The 19,281-nt window shown below is 37.2% G+C and overlaps 1 protein-coding gene across 6 annotated transcripts; it reads left to right on the top strand.

Annotated features, from left to right (window-relative positions):
• The first annotated feature begins 104 nt into the window (after nt 1–104).
• Nucleotides 105–18,870, top strand: LOC108968345 (adenylate cyclase type 2). Of its 6 annotated transcripts, none has more exons than XM_018932333.1 (21): nt 105–160; nt 6,740–6,887; nt 6,955–7,101; nt 7,171–7,330; nt 7,403–7,773; nt 7,827–7,951; nt 8,982–9,020; nt 10,647–10,791; nt 10,845–10,981; nt 11,046–11,337; nt 11,444–11,515; nt 11,597–11,721; nt 13,530–13,748; nt 13,812–14,058; nt 14,144–14,224; nt 14,305–14,573; nt 14,657–14,751; nt 14,950–15,101; nt 17,909–18,071; nt 18,139–18,402; nt 18,479–18,870. In XM_018932333.1, exons 2-21 carry the CDS (start codon nt 6,783–6,785, stop codon nt 18,778–18,780), a joined length of 3,510 nt encoding a protein of 1,169 aa, XP_018787878.1. In that variant the 5' UTR covers nt 105–160; nt 6,740–6,782; the 3' UTR covers nt 18,781–18,870. The 6 variants fall into 6 exon arrangements, with proteins under 6 accessions (XP_018787878.1, XP_018787877.1, XP_018787874.1 ...); XM_018932332.1 differs by lacking the exon at nt 105–160 and adding an exon at nt 302–321; XM_018932329.1 differs by lacking the exon at nt 105–160 and adding an exon at nt 849–1,027.
• Nucleotides 18,871–19,281: the final 411 nt, after the last annotated feature.

The following is a 19,281-nucleotide window of genomic DNA, read 5'->3' as shown; positions in this document are numbered from 1 at the left end:
TAGTTTGTTGCAATACTGCAGCGCTGACCAAACCTGGACCGAATATCAATTTGTATCCATTAATCAAACTTTGGTTTGCTACAATGACGTTGAACAAACCAGTTGCTGATATACATAAGTCTTCTTCGACTTGCTTATTATAGTTTTACACAGAAAAAAGGTGAGTTGCAATTCCTCCAAAAACAGTCGATATATGACAGTGGTGGTGTCCATTTGTTGTTTTTAAATGAACGCGAATTGAAAAACGATTTTACGAAAATTAATAACGGTTGAAATGGTTTAAATAATCACTCATGCTTAGGATTTTAGCTACACAGACAAGTAAATTGATTAATTAAATTAATTAAAAATTATTTTACGGAAATGAATAACAGTTGAAATGATTTAAATATATATTCATTATTAAGATTTAAACTTTATCGGGAATCAAAATTATTAATTAATCTTTAATAGAAGTCCTTTTAAATATAATTTTGAATTTTAACAATAGAAAGAGAATTACTTGAGTATTTCTACAGTAGTATTTATCAATGAGCATATAGTTTAAAGTATTAACTATTGTGAGGATACTTGATTAAAAATTAATTGCATTTAAATAATCACAATGAATGCAATTCACCTGCAAACGAATACATTGTAAATACATTTCCTAACGTCTTATCAATTTCCTTCAAAGTTTATTTCATGCCAACTTCGTTAAGTAAATGCTCTTCACGTGTACCTAATCAAATCAAAATAAATGCTCACTTTTAACTGATAACGCACGAGACAGGTGTTTGAGAATTTTACCTGCAGCGAAAGAGTCTTAGCCGCGTTCAGTGTCTCCTCGAACCTAGAATGCTACGGTACGCGTATGAGTCGTTGGTGCGGGCCTTGTGAATTCATTTTCGAATCAAGGTGTAGCGGTGTGGTTTCGCTTAGCGCTTGTTTTTGTTTTTATTTGTGTTTTATTTATTTATTTATTTTTTTGTCTTGACAAGTGAAGTGCTATTTTTTGTAAAATTAGTGCCGCTTATCAGCTAGCCGTGTGAGTAATTTGCGATACAAATTATTGAATGATTGATATTGGGGGATCGTGCCGTGGTTGCTTTACTCAGTCAATTCGCATATTTCACGCGGGATTAAATGATGTATAAGAATAGCAATTGAACATCGATATAAAGTGTGTAAAAATATATTAAAAGTTCCTAAATAATTACAATGATTACAAGTGATTGTTGAGCTCCTGCAATTTTATTGAAAGAACATGAAAAATGTTAATGAAAGTGTGGACTGATAATAATAAAATGTAAAGTGCTGCATGCCTGTGTGTTTTTTTATAAAAAAATTTTAAAACAAAAATATTAATTGTGTTAAAAGTATAAAAGTATCCCTTGAAAATAGTGATTTCTTTGTGAAAAAACAGAAAAAGGTAATAATATCAATGAAAATGTAACGTCATCATAATGGTTGGCTGCTCTCATTCAATTTATATTTGATAATTGGTAAATTTCTGGTTGACGTAACGTTTACAATTAAATTGATAAGGAGTGAAAGTGTTTGCATATCTTTCATACACATATGTATATTGGTGACAATTTAATCGTGTATAAGAAAATTGCCTATATAATATACTTAAGTGTACTTAAATATTGATATGTTATAGATATATTCACCTGTTTACGCTTGAACACACCTTATACTTCAATATATTTCGATTGTTTTCCAAATGGCGGCAAATAGTTTCGGGTATAATTTCGGTTTAGCGCTTTGAACTCTGGTGTTGAGATTTAAATGGTTAGACAGTAATATATTCCAAAAAGAAAGTCAAAATTCTTCGAGAGATATTTATTTGTTAATATTATTGGTATGTACACTACAGCGTTGTATGTTGTCCATATAAAGATCGTGCGTTCAATCGTTCAGTTTTATATTAGCTATATGCTATAGTGATCCGATAAATAAGCAGCTTTTTAGTGAGAAAAGCACGTGTCCAAAATTTCAGATCGATATCTCTGAGGTACTAGTTAGTGTATATGCCCTGTTTGTGGTAATTATAAGATAATTTCTTCTCTTTATACCACAAAAATGGTGAAGTGTGTTAGTAATGAGTAATTGAGTAATTAAATTATATAAAGAAAGCAAGGAATCTCCATCAACCAATTCAGAAGAGATTATTGTGACAATATTGCACTTTTTTTTTTTTTTTGGACAAATGTGACTGCGATAACGTTGATACAATATTGTGGCAGATAATCATTAAAGTCACCAACACACAAAGAAAGATAAAGCGATTTAACAAAATCAAACCGTTAATGACAAGCTGTAATGGAGACATATCAATTTATAGCGTGCTATTGTAAGTGCATATCTGCCGAACAAAGGGAGCGTCCGACACTTTTATGATGGCGCTGTTATCTTTGCTATTTGCCTGGCGTGAAATGTGCCTGTGATTCGCCTTCACGTTTTTATTATGAAAATAATGACTTTTAAATATTTGTTTCGGTTTTGCTTTTCGAGCGCAATATTTTTTATATCTCTTTGGACTAGCAGCCGATATGGAAAGGCTACCGCATATACTATATATATTTCGTATTTAGTAGAATATATACATACATATTTATTTTTATTTTTACATTAATTACGAGTCACTTGCTCGTTTGATAAGGACTAATTAACTGTATAGTAAATTGATGCATGACTGAACTGAATTATCATAAACAAATAAAGATAATGATTAATATGTATAGGTTAATGACAGATTTTTGGTAGTTAGTAGTTAATATCTTTTACATGCTTACATACAAACAAATAGTTGGTATATACAGGATGGGCCATATTTTATGTTGGTGGGTATATGTATATTCAATATATTTGAAAAAGAAGAAAACGTTAATTTCGGCTGCAATTATAATAACCTTAAGCATTTCTTATAGCATAAAAGGGAAAGAAAATCTTTGCCTTTTCCTTTATTTGGATCGGTTTTGTCATGAAAAATAATATATGCCAAATTTCATGCTGATATTTTGACAAAGCAAACAGTTTTCCATACAGTAACTTTATTTTGATAGATCAAGTTGTAAGAAAGATATATCCAATGAAACCAAATGAGCAGCTTCACGTGCAGAAAAGTAAGTGTGAGAAATTTCAGATCGATAACTCAAAAACTAGAAAAGGGTAGAAAAATGGTTATGGCTAAATCGAATCAGCTCGTCGTGCTTCCAATGTTAATATATCCTATTCGGAGTATAATTATTTGTGACATTTGATATATTATAAAATTTATAGTACGTACTTTAAAATTATTTGAAATATGTTTTAAAATCGAAAAACAATGAAATTTCTAACACTGCAGTCTATATAATGACTATTTCGGCTTACATATTTGAGTTGATCTCGTCAATGGTCCGAGGACTGCTGGTAATCACATTTTTTTCGAATAACCTTACTCAAAACGTTAGTTGTAGTGACATCTATAGGTACGGGTGCCTAGGCAAGGTCACCTACTTTGACTTCAATATCCTCTCTTATTGGTCATATGTTTTTGTACTCTCGCAACAAAGTTGCTAAAGAGAGTATTATAGTTTTGTTCACATAACGGTTGTTTGTAAGTCCTCAAACTAAAAGAGTTAGATACCAAAGTGATCAGGGTGACGAGTAGAGTTGAAATCCGGATGTCTGTCTGTCCGTCCGTCCGTCTGTCCGTCTGTCCGTCTGTCTGTCCGTCCGTGCAAGCTGTAACTTGAGTAAAAATTGAGATATCATGATGAAACTTGGTACACGTATTTCTTGGCTCCATAAGAAGGTTAAGTGCGAAGATGGGCAAAATCGGCACACTGCCACGCCCACAAAATGGCGGAAACCGAAAACCTATAAGGTTCATAACTAAGCCATAAATAAAGATATTAAAATGAAACTTGACGCAAAGGATCGAATTAGGGAGGGGCATATTTGGACGTAATTTTTATGGAAAAGGGGGCGTGGCCCCGCCCCCTACTAAGTTTTTTGTACATATCTCGGAAGCTACTACAGCTATGTCAACCAAACTCTATGGAATCGTTTCCTTCATAAGAAATATAAGAAATTCCGTCAAACACTCTGAAAAGGGGTATGTAAGGAGGTCTCAATATTAGTCACGAATCGGTGCTTTCTTTCAGTGATAAAGCTACTATTGGTAAGAACTGTATATGTATTAAGGTATACTTAAAATAGATCCCATAGATTGAGCGATCATTTTCAGCTTACCACAAATTTGCTAAGAAGAAATTGGGTAAATAATTCAAGTTTGCCTTCTTTACTACTCTGAACAAAAACTAGTAAGATTTTGTTCATAATTTTATTCTTCAAAATCTACGTCGTCCCCCTCAAAGTAATCCTCCATAGCCCCCAATTCACTTTTGCCAACTTTTTTTCCAAACTCGAAACAGTTGTTAAATTCAATTTACGGAATAGCCATCATTGCGAGTAGCGATTCAGGTTTAATGTCATCAATTGACTCAAAACGGTTTGCCTGAAGCCCGATTCGGCAGTAATCATTAACTTGACGTTGCGGCAACCGTTTTCAATGATTTCCAGACCATGTGATGATGACAGAGATTTCCGGTGGTATACTTCCACTCCTCATCGATATTTAGTAAGAACTGCTTTTTAAATCCTATGGATGAAGTTTGATCATCTAGGAGGATACATGGGATACCCTATAAAGTTTATACTTATAAATCGTCACCTAAAATGCTATTTAACGGAACATCACTTTTCATAATTATACAAGCGAAGGAAAAACGATATAATAGAAACCTCTTCTTTTGAAACAAATTTTGAGTTTTGGTTATGAAATGGTTATATATTGGTTATATATTGGTTACGTATTGGTTATATCTAACAGCAGAAGCTGAATATTTTATGTTACATATTTAATATGATGTAGTAAATCGTTAGTAATTAAAAATCCCAAATTTCGATTAATGTATATTTGGTGATCAATAAATTATTTGCTGCCAATAGTTTTCTCTGTGACTAATAACCGAAGAGTGATAAGGTAAATTTCGGTTATAATTGCGTTCTGGCAAAAAGAAATTGGGTGCCAGTCTTGTACTTACCACATACATATGTACATTCAAGCATTGCACTTAAAAAGTTCAGATAATAGCAAAAAGCAAACAAAGCTGTTGAAGAAAATATTAACTAAAACTAAAAATAATATATAATCAAAATAAACCAACCTTCTCTCTTGAGATACTTATTTAGATAAGTTTAGGTCATAATTGTTATGGATAATTTGTTCAAGCATATTCACCGATCACATACTGGTTTTCGGAATTTCACAACACAACTGGTGCACACCGTTGGCGCAGGCCACGGAGTGTCAATTACGCCAGAAACCATCGAGATTTAGGATTCTTTAGGAGATGAAATTCCCAATATTTAAGTTAATCAGGTTAATTCAAATCATTCAAACTCCACTTAAGTAGACTTATGCCATTTTAACTAAGAGCTATCGTTATAAGTTTACTTTAAACAAGAAAAAATATTATCTTCATACTTCGGTTGCGTCGATGCTCTGTAGATTGCCTTTTATGTTTCGGTATTTAGCTACCCTTGAAGATTGTCATGTAACCCATCATCCGACACAATTTGTTGATCGCCCAAAAAATGCTCCAGTCGCTCCTTCTTTTAGCAATTTGGCGCCAATTCAAAATATTATACTAAATGCAGGTACTTCTCCACCTGTTCTCTCCAACGAAGGGGAAGTCTTCCTCTTTCTCTGCTTATCCCAGCGGGTACTGCGTTGAATATTTTCACAGCTGGAGTGCAGAAAGAAAGCGCAGCCGCTGTCTCTTAATTCGCTGAACTTTTCATACAGCATATCGTTCCATCAAATGCAATATTCGCCATTGAAAACCCGCAAAAGACCATAAATCTTCCGCAGAATCTTTCTCTCGAAAACTCGTAACGACGACTCATCAGATGTTGTCTTCGTCCAGGCTTCTCTATTTGAAGAATTTGGTCATTGTTCGTCGAGAGAGGATTTTACTTCTCAATTGCCTACTCTGATTGTGGGATCTCCCTTTTTGTGGATTGGGCAGATCACAGTTAAATTCTAATCGTTGGGCATGCTTTCGTACGACCATATTCTACAAAGAAGATGATGCATGCTCTTATCAGTACCTCGCCGTCGTGTTTGAATAGCTCGCCCGGCAATCCATGGGCCTCCGCTATTTGTTGTTCTTTTTAGGTGAAGAAGTGTTATTTCCTTTTTATTGGGAGGGCTTTATACGTTTCCCAAACTCAGCGCACAACCCTGGGGAGGGGATATTTCGCCTTCTCACTTTAGTTCGTTCTCAACCGGATGTTTTTTGGCTACCCAGTGGACGAACGGAAGTCGTAAGCTGCTTGAGTTATATGTAAAAGCATCGTTTCTGGCCATTCCCAAGTGAATGGTGGTTAAAAAACTTTCGTGCCTTGCATTTCTACACACCCGAAAGTAAACAGCAGTCGACTGTATGGCTTTTTTAAAATGAGCCAAAAGACGTGGAACAAAACTCAGGCTGATATTTCAAAATCTGATGAACTCGCGTATATCAAGAGAGGCAGACAGACAGATGGATAAGCTAATCAGGCTGATCATTTATAAATATATATTTATATAGGTTTTCTAAAGCCTGTTTCGGGTCTATTTAGAAATTTAAATAAAAATCCGACTTAATATAACCTCTTGTGGACATAATTATATTCCTAAAATTTTTATTAATTTGAACAGGTTAAACAGCTTTAAAAGTCACTAAGCGCTACGAGCAACAAAAATGAATGCGTTTTTGGAATCCTCCACCGAAGCCACGCCAGATCCCGATGAGGGTCATCAAACAAAGTTGGTTAACCAAAAACAATGGGAGTTGGGCTACTTAAAGGTAACAACAAAGTGTGCAGCATCAACTAAAAATACATGTCATATATAAACATTTTGAATACTTCTAGCGGAAATGCCGCAATCTCGAACTGGAGCAGTACTATATGTCCTATATGAATCGGCTGCGCTTAAGTCATCTCGGATTGTTCATATTTATACTAATACTTATAGCAATCGTGCATTCCTTGCTGATTATAATCACCTTTCCCAAAAATGTATGTATCTTTTGAGTATAAAAGGCATTTTTAGATAATTCTAAATTATACTAACGATCGTAATTTTAGGAGAACCGCGACATCTATTTAGATATCGGCATTTATATGGGCTGCACTTTGATTATACTGATTGTGTTGCTTTTCAATTTTCGTCTGACACTCAACAAACGCTACGAATGGTTGACGTTCAGCTCGATTTGGTTGGCGATTTCCACGCTCGTCATAATGGGTAAGAGCGCCGCAGCTACAAAGCAAATTTGAAACCTATTTTTCTTCTTCTTCTTCTTCTTATTCACCGCAGATATCTCGATACCGATCTATCACGCTGTGAAGGATTACAACATCATCGTGCCCACCTACTACAGTTTCATCATCTACGCCACTTACATTTTCATGCCAATCACCGAAGATGTGCACGCCTTCATGCTGGGCTTGTCCGTTTCCTTTTGCTACATGATATTGTTCTTATTCGTCACTTATCGTCGTCGTTTGGATGGCTCGCGTGAAATGGATGTGCCAAAGATCGTTTCCGAAGCGATATTTATGGCTTGTGTCAATTTGCTCGGCTTGTTCTTTCGGCTGACGCGTGAGGTGGCCATTCGTACGACATTTCTCGATAAACGACAATGTGTCGAAGAGACTTTGGTGCTGCGTGCTGCACGTGATCAGGAGGTGCGTGCCACGCAGTAATCTTGTAAATTGTATATTAATGCGTGTAATTACAGAAAAGTCTACTTTTGAGCATAATACCAGCGCAGATTGCTAATAAAATCGAAGAGGATGTGAAAATGCGTATTGAACATTTGAAGGAAAGTAAGAAAAATCGCCGATCCACGCACGATGGAGTGCAGTAAGTATTCAATTTCAAGTAAACAAGTAAAACAAGTAAGGCAGCGTTAATTTCATGTGTAACCGAACATTTTATACTGTCACAATATTAGGTATATCGAGGCAACGGGTAGTTTTGTAACGTAATTTTATTCACTTAACAGACCACGTGTTATTGTTGCTAGAAAAAGATAGTCTCAGCAGTTCAATAAGATTGTGCGTTATATGATTACTAAGAGTGGTATTGACCCTGCTCTAACCATTTGCGACACAAAAACGCCCTTTGAATTTCATTGAGGAAACCCACATATTGACCAATATACTTATACGGTTTAAAGACAAGCGTTTATGTAAATAACATGGGAGTTAGATAGAAAATAATTGATAAATAATATAATCCCTATATATAAAGTCCAAGAGTACGTGTGGGCCGACTACATAACTCTTTGGTACCCATTCGCATTGTACTAAAGGTAAGGAAACGAATGGGTGTCAATGTATTTGATAGGGAATATTGTAATTTTTTTTGAATAAAGTTGGCATATTAACGAAGCTTCTTTTAATATTTTGCTAAATGCCAATTTTCTCACATAAATAGACTAGTCTTTGATTATATTTGGGTTTTTAACTTTCAAATTCTACTTTCTCAATCCTCAGTAGTTTGGAAAAATATCGTTAAATGAGTGACTCGCGTGGTTATTATCGAATTTTATCCATTTTTACGTTGTTACATGTGTTGGGAAGTAGTTTTGCCAAGATGACTTAAAAGTTTTGGAAAACTTTAGTATACTATCCCAAGATTTCGGGAATAAAGTGGTAATTTCCAGCTTTAAATGTAAATATCTCAAAAACTATAAGTTTCCTGCTTCTATAACTATATATATATTCTTGATCTGAAGAACCTCCTCTATCCGCCCATACCCATTTTATTCCCGAAATCCTGGGACGGTATCCTAAAGCCGACACAAACATTTTTATTGCATATTTAGTATTTTTCAAACGCTTTAAAACTTATCTCTGTATTCTACTCTCACTAAATTTAATATTTTCAGTTCTACACCGACTCCTCTGTGGCGGCAAATGGATACAGAGTAAGTATTTACAAATTATTTATGTATATAGAGTATGAATATATTTTTATAATTTATAAAAGAAGATTTAACATAATTCTAAAGGATTTAATTTTTCTCGAATTTCTTAAACATTCTATATCTTAGGCTACAGATTGTTATTCAATGTCACTATCAACTTCTCGAGCTTATTCTTCGATTTGTTGTTGTTATCCCAAAATCCAGCCAAGTAATTTTGAATTTATAAAATTAATATGTGTACTTGGAAAGCCAAGTCAAGAATGTTCCGAAAGAATAACCGCGTGATAGAGAGATCGCACGTTTACACCTGTGTCCTAATTATTAAATTTGTAAAACGCTTAGTGGCTTATACAAATTTGCCCAGACGTTTAATATCCCTTACCGCCAGTTCGGTGAGATGTCTGAAAGTATGCGTTCCCGAGTGTTTAAGCCTTGCTTTCCCAAACGCCGTACAGTTAAGAAGGAAGTGTTGAGATTTATCCACCTCGTCTGCTTCCATACAACTTCTGCAAATGGCATCTGGTAAGATTCCCAACCTTACAACATGGACGCCAATAGGGCAATAGGCTAGCCTTACAGAGGGCAAAGAGATCACTAGATCTCTTGCGATCGATCTTGGGCTTATCCAGCTATCTAATAGTAGATTACAAGAGGACACGGGAGCCTTTATGGTGCTTCCCTTGCTAGCTCATCAGCTGCGCTTCTGCTATAGCCTGGCATTCACACCACTCTTATCAAAAGGAGACTCAATGCTATTGATAATGAGGTTAGGCACTTCTTCACGCTGAACGCACTGTTAAAAAAAACTACGATTAGATGAGATGAGATTTTCACGACATCGAAAATTTAGATATCGCTTTTTAATTGGATTAAGTTTACGGAAAAATTTGAGCGGCTGTTTCTTGGTAACATGTTTAAAAGTTAAATCTTACAACCCCTTGAAGGAAAGTATAGTCTTAGATCGGAGAGTATACCTGGATCCACTTTCTTTACGGGGCATCACTATTTTTCTGATACTTTGAAAAGTGCTGGAAAGAGATATTATGATGGAACGGCTTAGAGGGGTAATGGCGGGATGTGTGGTGGATAGGCAGTATGGATTTAAGATAGGAAAGAAATGTACTTTAGAGGATGTTTTGAGTGCAGTTAGGGAGACTAGTAAGAAATATGTTCATGGCATATTTGCTGATTTCAAGATGGCCTTGGAATACCTAAGCTGCGTGATACAACGTCTAGAAGAACGTAGTTGTTCGGAAATTAATTTTAGGGGAGCTTTTTTTTTCGACGTAATATACTCTACCCTTGGCATGGATTAGGAGTGTGGAGATCGGATTGCAACGTGGCTGCCAGCAGAGACCCATCCGCGAACAATGTATTTGGAATCGCATGATGGGCTCTCGGTTTGGCCAGCTTGAGCACGTCTGTAAACATTGTGCGTATGCGGAAGTCCTTCTCCTTCTGGTTGAAGGACTACTATTGCATAAAGCTGTCATACAATTTGAAGAGCAAAATCAGTTTGAGGTTATTTTCAATTTTTTTTTCTTAAAATAATAAATTAATCTTACATTTTTTTATTCAAATATACCCGCTTCAATTCAACTTCTCTCAATTTCAAATTTATCACAGAAAACTCTTTATTGAACCACATGATGATGTCTCGATTTTGTATGCGGACGTTGTCAACTACACTTACTTAACGACAACGTTGGATGTGAAGACCTTAGTGGAGACTTTGCACGATTTATTCGTGAAGTTCGACACAGCATCACAGGTAAAGCAAAACACCCACAATTATCTCTGGAAATCCGAAAATCCCTTTTACAGGAATACGATGTGCTGCGCATTAAGTTTTTGGGCGACTGTTATTACTGTGTTGCGGGCGTACCGCTACCAAATGAATATCACGCCAGATCCTGTGTGTATCTCGGCCTGCGCATGATCAAGGATATACGTGATGTGCGGTAATTAATCACGAATGTGACCACATGCTTGTTTGCGACTCAAATTCTCACCTCATACTCGTAGATCGAAGCGCAAGTTGGATATTGATATGCGTATCGGCGTGCATTCGGGCAATATACTATCGGGGGTGATCGGCGCCAATAAATGGCAATTCGATATCTGGTCGAAAGATGTGGATATAGCCAATCGTTTGGAGTCGACAGGCGAAGCTGGTCGCGTCCATGTTAGTGGCCAAACATTACAACAACTCGATGGCGAGTTCATTTACGAGGAGGGTACAGCGAAGGCGCGTGACGATCCGGTGCTGCGTAAATACGACATTCATTCGTTTCTCATAAAGCCACCGTCTTCGCGAGTTAGTATACTTAGATTTTGATTTTGTTTTGTGGTCAAATCATTAGTTTTGTTGCAAATGCGTTGTAGTAATTTTGTTGTGTGTGTGTGTGTGTGTGTGTTTTCAGGTAACATCATTCATTACTATGCGACGTCCACCCTCGTCGCTGCGCAAAAATCTGGAGCCCAAACCGATGGCGGTATGTTTTGTTAAATAATTATTAAATATTTATTTTTACTCTGTGATTTTTTGTTTGTTTTTTAATACATTTTGAATATAGGAAACAAGATATGAAGTATCGACGAATTTCATGCAAAACAGCATAAGTCAATATAATCAAATTCGCAATCAAGCCACATTGGAGATGAGTCGTGAGGTGGATAAAATGCCTATTGGACGCATACAGTAAGATTTCTGTTTTTTATGTGATAGAGCTTAAACGACAGTCTAAAACTAAGGAGTATTCAGTATCAATTATGTTCAGAGCAATCCCTCCAATCTTCTAATCAACAAAATTTATTATTTCATATGAGGTTAGATTAATGTCATTCATAAAACTCCTCGTACCAAGAAACTCGAGTATCTACAAACGAAGTTCCAACTTTAACCTTCTGTAACAGCTCTCATATTTAAGCTTGGCCGAAAAATGTTAATACGGTACACCAAAGAAAGAAGTGAAAAATAAGATTTTGTTATCCAACAAACAGTCGGCGCAATCACGATTTGGCTCTCATTTCACTGCCGGCAGTCATAGTTTCGAAGTCGTAGTTGTTATCTCACGGTAGTTGGCCCAGATTGTGGGGTCTCCCTTTTTGTGTATTCGGCAGAGCACATTAAAATCCGCTGATCCATGCTCCTTATCAGTTCTTCGGCGCCGTATTTGAATAGCTCGGTCGGCAATCTATTAGCCCCCTCCGCTTTGTTCTTCTTCGGACGGGTAATTGCTATTCGAACTTCTTCATAGTCGGACAATGGAATGGCGAATTGTATTCACTGCCGTAATTTTACTATGCTCAGTCACAAGAGTATGCTCCAATCTTGAAACATTCGGTTAGTCGTCGTTTTCATAGAATTTTCCAGCATTACCTCTGTCGGCCAATTTGTCAAGCTCTTACTCACGCATTTCTTTCTCTCACTTTTTCTGTCTGCAAATGCGTCTCGCTTCCCTCTTTAGTTCTCGGTATCTATCCCATCCCGCACGTGTTGTGGTCGATCGTAACTTTGCGAGGTAGGCAGCCGCGTTTACTCTCCACCGCGACACGGCACTCCTCATCGTACCAGCGACATTCCGAAAACCAATGATTTCGTTTGCAGATGTACATAAGGAGTTTGAAATGCCGTCCCACAGTTCCCTTATATCGAGTTGTTGACGAGTGCTCTGAGAGAGCTGGAGCGCAAGCCAAGTAGAAAATCATTCGGCTATCTGTTGTGATTGCAGCTTTTCGATGTCGAACCTTCCTTTTGTTTGTTGACGTGCACTTTTTGCTGCACAGAGACGGCGGGTACGTATCTTGGCTGCAACAAGACAGTGGTCCGAATCGATGTTAAGACCTTGGATCGTTCGCAAATCTAAAACACTGCAGACGTGTCTTCCGTCTATCACAACATAATCAATCTGGTTGGTGACTTTTCGTTCCGATTCGAGCCAGATAGCTTGATAAATTTTCTTATGCTGGAATCTAGTAGTATAGATAACCTTTTTATCGGGCCCCGACGAAGTCGATCAGCTCTTAAACCCATTTGGTGCTAAATATACCGTCATCAAACGGTGGTTTATCTTCCGAGGCTGATGTTTTCTTTTCATTGGGGTTGATAATTACGTGGCGGATCCTAAACCCAGCGCACAACTCTGGGCAGGAATAGTTCGCCTTCTAACTTTAGCTCGTCTTCAAACGGATATTCATTGGCTACAGAAGGAATACTTGTTTCAAAATCATAATCCGCGAGCTGCTTGAACTATATGTAAAAGAATCGTTTCTGGCCACTCCCAAGTGAATGGAAATCAGAGAACTTTCCTCACATGCGTGAACTTTTACACATAACTCCATCCTCCACCTTTACACTTATCCATAGTAAAAATTGGCAGACAAACTTTTCACGTCGTAAAATACCTACTCAGTTTACACGCGCCATTTCAAATGGACTAGTCCGAGTCAAATTTGATCATATGATATACAAATATTATTATTTTAATATAAACTTTTTTTTCTCAGGGTCTCAAAACTATGCTTTGGCCACGAAAAACGTTTAACGCAAGACGAAATGGAGGGGCAAATATTTCGCAGCAATATAACCTCAATCTGTTTGTTCTTCAAAGATTGGCGCTGGGAGCTAATGTTCATGAAGCAACCGGATTTTATGCTCAAGTACAGTGTGCTAGTTTCTTATATAACGCTCGTATGCGCCATCGTCATGCAGGCTGTCAATTCAACGTAAGTAAAACACAAGCGAATAACTTTCAGACTCACCTGGGCAATCAAATAATTTTCTTGCAGCCCCACACAAGCCTTTTGGATGCTGGTGACGGTCGGCAATGCCTTAATGCTGCTGCTGCTGACTTTGGTTTGGTACAAAAAGCTCTGGATAATGTTTATTAGTGAAACGGAATTATCAAGGCCAAAGCAAAAGCTCAGCAAATGGCTCTACAAACTCTCCGATGGCATACAAAGCAATATACTGGTCCGCAGCTGCATCTACTTGGTGGTGATTATACTGCATTCGACCGGCATCATCTTGCAATTGGTAGGTGTTAAGCATTGTGACGTGGACATTAGCTAGAAATGATAATTTTGTAGTATAAACTCTTACTAATACACTTTATTTTCAGTTAGATTGCAATAAGAGTGCTGCTGTGGGCGAAGCTATTTTGGGCACAACGCGAAATGAGACCACCTGCTTCAATGCTTGGGTGCGTTTAAGTTCCAACTGCAACAATTAATATGCAACACCTTCAAATGTCTATAATAATGATGCTCTTTCTAAACGCAGGCTGTCACCGAATGTTTTATGCTCAGCATTTGCATCACCTTCCTCTTCACGCGCATTCCATTCGTGCTCAAGGCGAGTGTCGGCATTGTGACATTGATTTTCTACACCATCGTTGTAACCTTGTCGTATAGCTACGTTTATGGTCAAAGTCTGAGCACGAATAATACACTTTATCCAGAGTATTCGCATATATTTGTGATGTGCATTTCGGTGGGCATATTCCATTTGATGGACAGACAAACGGAGTTCATTGCGAAAGTGGACTATAAGTGGGTGCCATCAGCAAAAAAAAAAAACAAAAAAGATTTTTTTAAATAATTTTAATCTTTATTTTCCTTTAATTTTATTTTAGCTGGAAACGTCAATTGCTCAAGAAACAGGACGATGCCAAATTCACGAACGAAACCATTTCCATTCTCATCAATAATATACTGCCATCACATGTCGGTGAGTGGGAGAGTAGTGTGAAAGTGGGGGAGTATATAGTATACAAAAAAAAGCACTTGTCGCCGTAGTATTTTCCGACTTAGTATAAATTTTAGGCAAAAAATTACACAAACTTGTTCCATAAACTTATCCCAGCTGCTAAGTTACAAATAATAATTTAAAAAATAACATAGAACTTATCCACCCATCTCTTTCTAGCCGATATTTACATGTCGCGTCAAATGACGAATGAACTTTACTACGAGGAATATGATAATGTTGCCGTTATGTTTGCCACAATACGAAATTACGACACCGAACAGGTCGGCATACGAGTTTTAAATGAGATTATTTGTGATTTTGATGAAGTGGTAAGTGATTTTATGTATTTCTGCATGCCAGTTAATGAGTAAAAAGTAGTTAACCAAGCAATAGGAAGTGTTTGCTATCTGTGGCGACACTTTAGCAGTGAAATTAGAGAGAATTTATTTTACTTGTCCCTGATATACTTTTCGTTAAACTTGCTACTAAAATTAAGAAAAAAGAGGACCAATATAAAATTGGTATGGGAGAGAGAAGAAAAAATTTTCGAATAACGGTACTTAAGACCATCAAATTTTAAATCTTATTTTTGGAAATATTCTTTATAACTTTAAACCATTTCTCATGACTTGGCATAACTTTGGAAAACAGTTTTGAAAAATTTCAAAATTTTTCAAATTCAAATAATATGAAAGTGGTACACTCACATATAATTTCTAGTAAATGGAAACTTAGTATTTTCACTAAATTGAAGCATACTTAGAAATATCCGTTTTCGATCAACGTTTCGTTCGATAACTTGCTGCTATTTTGAAGGTAATTTCATTATGCCACTCTCACAGAAACTATCGATTTTCACTAGGTCTCTTGAAGCAAATTTTTCACTAGAAAACTCAATCGTCATAGACAGAAACAGTTATTAATCACTTGATGACGGGTTCAAACTAAAGTGGAAGCATAAAAACATTCCAACCAACCCCCCACACTACTAGGTAACTATCGATGTATGTTACCTTTCGTTGTCCTGGCGGAACACAATTGATCTTCTATTGACCAAATCTTTCCACATCTGGTTGATTGCTACAGACGGTTAAGTTTTTGATGGTACAGGTCAGAATTAAGAGCTTGACCGAGGTTGGTTCATCGTAGATGAATTCTAGCCAATCCCATCAAACGTACAGAACGCCCTACCTGACCGGCAATCCTGACTTAGTCCAGTTGAGGCCGGCTTACCGTGATTCAAGCACAGCCGTTTCCGCTTGACGTTGCGTAAGCGACCCGATTTCTTCGCCAGTAACAATCCGCTTTAGAAATGGATGGGTTTTGTTGCGATACAGCAGAATTCGCAGTTGAAAGTTCGAATCTGTACTTCCTGATTCGACTTGAAATTGTCGATAGCGATTACCGGAACAGAATTTTCGAAACCAAAATTGCACTTGATTAACTTACAGAGTATCAGAACTATAAAACATATTCATATTTTCAGCCGCTTGGCTTATGTTTTCGCCTTTAACGCAAAAGATAGAAAATTTTGATTGTGTTCCTTCACTTCTCATACGACCAACACTATTGTCAAAGTACAGAGCCGCAAAACCAGGCGAGGAAGCTGCAGACATGCAAGAACACTGCACTCCGGACCATAACGGTAGGCCCCTTGATGTCTCCATCCCTGAATACGCTTGCGTGAAGTGGATAGGAACATCAATAGGTATAAACAGTGAATAGCGTGCTATGAGTCAAATCACTAGAACCACCGTGAGAATCGCGAACTCCTAATAATCTACAATAGTACCCAACATTCCAAATATATGTTCAGAATACAACGAATCCGCCCATGACTCTAACCACCCCTTTACTTGCCCAGTTAACCCTACACATCTGATACCCCTACCCCTATAATCCGACCCGTCGAAACAACACGGCATAAAATATGACGAGGTGGTGTGTTTTCATCCAATCGGACGACAAATTCGCTGCATCATGTTAATGTCGTCGTACAGGTCATCGTACCATCGACAGCGGTATTCACCGTTGCCAATACAAAAAGGACGATTTATGTTCCGCAGAACCTTTCTCTCGAAAACTCGTATCGCCGACTCATAAGATGTTGTGATCGTCCATTCATCTACACTATATTTCAGGACGGGGATGAGGGACTTGAACAATTTGGTCTTTGGTCGTCGAGAGAGGAATTTACTTCTCAATTGCCTAATCAGACCGAAGTAGCACCCGTTGTTAAGGATTATTCTGTGCTGGAACCGTCTCTTTGCAAAGTCAAAAATTTATTTATTTACTCTAGACTTGTAAGAGGCGTAATATTCTGTAGATAATGTTTTTATTAGATTTTTAATAACAAGATAGCTCCAAATTGAATAACCGAGCCAAACCGAACGGTCAAGAAACATTATTCCTTCTAATTTAAAAGTTTTGTTGGCTGTTGTTTGTTGATTCTCACACTCTGACTCAATATTCAAGTACAGCATTTTCAAATATGTAAAAGCAAGCTCGCCTTGAATTCTTAAAATTCTGTCTATCCTTTCCAAACGGTGGGAGTAAAATGTCCTTGTAGCGCAGGGCCAAGCAGGAAAAAAATAACCCACCCGAATGGTTAGCTACCTGCTTGTTCGATTATCGCAATTATTTACGAGCACAAGGAACTTGACATGTTCTTTCATAAGAGTGATTAAATTAGATATGTTTCTGAAATAGTACTTGCTTAAGGATCCAGTCAACCCAAGCTCAAACATTTGAATACGGCTCTTCTCGATTTTACTTTGTAAAGTGTAATATTTCGAAGTTCTTGTAAAAGGTCGTGTGCAAAAAGCAATGCCAAAAACAATGAAATCTCAAAGATTATCGTCAATGTTTCTAAACTTGGAGACTTTGGGAAAAAGTATTGAAAACGCAAGGTCTTGCATTCCCATTGGTCTGTCTTATATAAGTGAATTAGAGAATAACATACCACTTCATCAATCAAGTTTAGAACACTGATAGATAGTTTAAAAATCGTGGAAATCTCCATTCATATCAGGACAGCAAAGAATTCACCAAAATCCAATGATAGCAAGTTATCAAGAATCCATCCAACCTTGAACTCAAGTCTGACAGCATAGAGCTGACAATAGTCTCTTTTTAGTTGAGCACTTATACAGGAAAGAGGAAGGTGGAAAAGATCAAAGTCGCGGGCTGGACTTATATGGCAGCTTGTGGCTTAGATCCAAAGCGTTCGGAGCACCGGAAAACCCAAACAGCTTATCGCAGCTCCTCACTACTGCCCAATGGACGCAGGAGTCATTATTGTAAGCAATTGGATCGTCGAATTCTGAAAGTCTTTTTTTCATACAAAATACATATATTTAAATATAGCAAGTCGGCAGCTGGATATCGATGAAGAAGCGCAAATTGGCGATGATGATCAACCCACAACCAGCAGACAAGCCGACGTTCAGTTCATAAGACTGCAGGAATACGAGGGCCACAACAAGAAGACTTACAAATCGGAGGATTATAACGATGTGGTCTTTGTAATGCTGCAGTTTGCTTTGGAACTGATGCGCACAATGAAATGCTTCAACATCGAGAACCTGCAGTGCGAGGCTGATGATGAGGACTGCGGCGCTTTGCGTATTGGTAAGGAGATACGTTTTTGCCACCAAAAAAAAAATTATATAACTCCGAAGTATTGTTACTTTTTTACCGCTGAAAGGCATATCCAATGGTCCCGTTATGGCTGGTGTGGTGGGTTCTTATAAACCGCATTATGACATCTGGGGAAATGCAGTAAATATGGCCTCGCGTATGGACTCCACCGGCATAGCCGGTGCCATACAAGTCACACAGAATACTGCCAAAATATTGGAATCGTATAATGTTAAGTGTACGTATCGTGGGCTGACCTTCGTTAAGGGGCGTGGTCATATTCCAACATATATTGTTAATGTCGATGAGTCGCTGCACTTCGTAAAGATTCGTGAGGATGACGATGACGATGAAAGTGTCAGCTGCTAGATTTAAGAATATCGAAAATAGTTTAAAGTTATTTTGTTATGTGTGTACTTGAAGCACTAAGTATAAGTATTCTCTTGTTTCAAAATGTGACTAGTCAATAAATAATATTTAATAGTAAAAACCAAATAATTTTTAAAATTTTGCAACATAATGCTCCAGAGTATTATAGTTATGTTCACTTAAAACTTGTGAAGATACATATAAGGTTATATATAACTATATATGTAGGTACATATAAAGTATACATTTTCATGTTGTCAAAATAGGATCTTAGCGCCCAGTTGCCTAAGACGTTCACTCTGGTGTCTTTGGCTGGCTTTTTATCTTACAATTTCTTAAAAATATATTCTCAAGTGACACAACAAGCCTCTCTGCCCCCAATGTACCCTGTGTAGTAATTTCCGACTTTCTAGGTTGTGGACTTGGCTAAATCTAAACAAGGTCATTTGTAAAATATAAACAAATGGGTCTTTGACTCCATAAAATGGAAGCAGAAAGGTT

This window comes from Bactrocera latifrons, unplaced genomic scaffold (genome assembly GCF_001853355.1).
Source record: "Bactrocera latifrons isolate USDA-ARS-PBARC rearing strain unplaced genomic scaffold, ASM185335v1 scaffold_21, whole genome shotgun sequence".
Taxonomy (NCBI): domain Eukaryota; kingdom Metazoa; phylum Arthropoda; class Insecta; order Diptera; family Tephritidae; genus Bactrocera; species Bactrocera latifrons.
This window is presented reverse-complemented; position numbering and strand designations above follow the sequence as displayed.

Bases quoted from the DNA above. Each gene is read 5' to 3' on its own strand.
- LOC108968345 (XM_018932333.1), top strand. From the start codon at position 6,783: ATGAATGCGTTTTTGGAATCCTCCACCGAAGCCACGCCAGATCCCGAT. The intron at 11,722-13,529 runs GTAAGATTTCTG...TTTTTTTCTCAG, and splicing joins ATGCCTATTGGACGCATACA to GGTCTCAAAACTATGCTTTG. The intron at 14,225-14,304 runs GTGCGTTTAAGT...TTCTAAACGCAG, and splicing joins CCACCTGCTTCAATGCTTGG to GCTGTCACCGAATGTTTTAT.